The sequence below is a fragment of the Myodes glareolus genome, chromosome 9 (assembly GCF_982192425.1).
Source record: "Myodes glareolus chromosome 9, mMyoGla1.1, whole genome shotgun sequence".
NCBI lineage: Eukaryota > Metazoa > Chordata > Mammalia > Rodentia > Cricetidae > Myodes > Myodes glareolus.
In genome coordinates this window covers 22,665,852-22,667,475 of record NC_142034.1, presented here as the reverse complement: position 1 = coordinate 22,667,475, position 1,624 = coordinate 22,665,852, and the positions used below count along the sequence as shown (strand labels likewise).

At 53.3% G+C, this 1,624-nt stretch overlaps 1 protein-coding gene across 1 annotated transcript; it reads right to left on the bottom strand.

The window, feature by feature from the left end:
* Nucleotides 1-276: 276 nt before the first annotated feature.
* Krtap17-1 (keratin associated protein 17-1) lies at nt 277-1,397 on the bottom strand. Its single transcript, XM_048450625.3, has one exon. The coding sequence runs from the start codon at nt 1,005-1,007 to the stop codon at nt 639-641; it is 369 nt and encodes a 122-aa protein (XP_048306582.1). The 5' UTR covers nt 1,008-1,397; the 3' UTR covers nt 277-638.
* Between the last annotated feature and the right edge of the window lie 227 nt (nt 1,398-1,624).

Here is a 1,624-nt window from a genome sequence, read left to right as displayed (position 1 = left end):
CTGTCTACAGTCTATCCAAACCTTCACCTTCCACACAGATAATTACCTGTGTTTCTGTTAAAAGCACAGATCCCCAGGCCACACCCCTACAGCACCCCTTATTTCAGGGACGGCTCCAGAATCTACAGTTCTAACCAGCCTCCCAGGCCTGATGCAGGAGATCAACAAATGATACTGTACTGTGTACAAACTCTACTGGGCAGTCCCTAGGTGGATGCCGGAGCAAATCTTCCTAGTGGGCCCTTGGAGGGTTGAAGGAAGAGCCAGGAAGACTGATAGGGTAGCCAGCATGCTTGAATTTATTAAAAGGTTGACAAAGTTTCAGAGGAGAAGAACGCTAGGGTGGGGATCAACAGGCTCAAAGAGTAAGAGAATGTCTCATAGCTGCAAGGCATTTGACTTCATGCAAACATTCAACCTGGTGACCACCAGCTCATTGGAACTCGGCTTTAATTTTCTGCCAGGAAATGGCTCTTTGGTCCTGAGTGCCTTACACACCAGGACAAGCTCTCCTCTCAGAAAGAGCATAAGAGGCAGGTAGGTCTCGGAGGTATGAAGGAGTCAGGAGATGAGGAGGTCTCCATCTGAATAGGCCAAGGCTGTCCCCAACACTGCCTCAGATATAGAGGGGAGGGTCTTCATTTCGTTTCACAAACAGGTGTGGGCTGACAGCACACTGGACCACAGCATCCGGAGCCACAGCAGCCCGAGCCACAGCAACTGCCTCCGCAGCCCCCGCAGCCTCCGCAGCTTCCGCAGCTTCCACAGCCTCCGCAGCCCCCACAGCCAGATCCACAGCAGCTAGACCCGCAGCCAGACCCGCAGCAGCCAGATCCGCAGCCAGAGCCTCCGCAGCCAGAGCCTCCGCAGCCAGAGCCTCCACAGCCACAGCAGGAGCCACAGCAAGAGCCACAACAACCACAGCAGCCCTGCTGGCAGCAACACTCCTCACAGCAGTCTTGTTCCTGGGAGCAGCAGTTGAAGCAGTCTCCCGGGCAGCACCCCATGGTCCCAGCCGGTCAGGTCGCAGGTCAGGAACGCGGCCGAGCTTCCCCTAAGTCTGACAGTGGCCAGCTGGACAGCAGCTTTTATATCTCCTCACCCAGGGGTGTTGGCACGGGGGACAGGATGTTTGCTTTGTTATTATTTATGCTGGTTTCCATAAGAACGTCTCATTAGCTGCCTGTTTATTTTCCAGACGTGAGTACCTCAACTCATAAAAAAAAGCCCCACTCGACCCAACTGCTATTTGTCCAGAGGGTAAAAATACACCTGGGGAAAGACCTGTCATTAGCCAGGTTGGGGAGAGGAAGGAGAAGCTAGCCAAAGAATCTGCTCTGGCTCCTCCCGAATCTTCTCTGGTGGCCAAACGGAGACTCCTCTGACTGGCCATGCAGCCTGTTTTCATGAATGCTGGCCCTAAAGAACTAGAAAAATAAGAATGGATGAGTGAGTCTTTTGCCCACACGGAGGCTGCAGTCGAGGGCCTGATGCTGAGGCTCCTCCCTGGTAGAATGGCATTCTCTCCCCAGCCATGTGAGAAAAGCAAATATTTGTGTCTGTATGAGGTATGTGGCTGTGTGCTGCACGTTTGTTTAGGCTTGGTAGGTGAGCATCAATCACG

Excerpts from the sequence above, each read along its gene's own strand:
- Krtap17-1 (XM_048450625.3), bottom strand. The coding sequence starts at position 1,007 with ATGGGGTGCTGCCCGGGAGACTGCTTCAACTGCTGCTCCCAGGAACAA.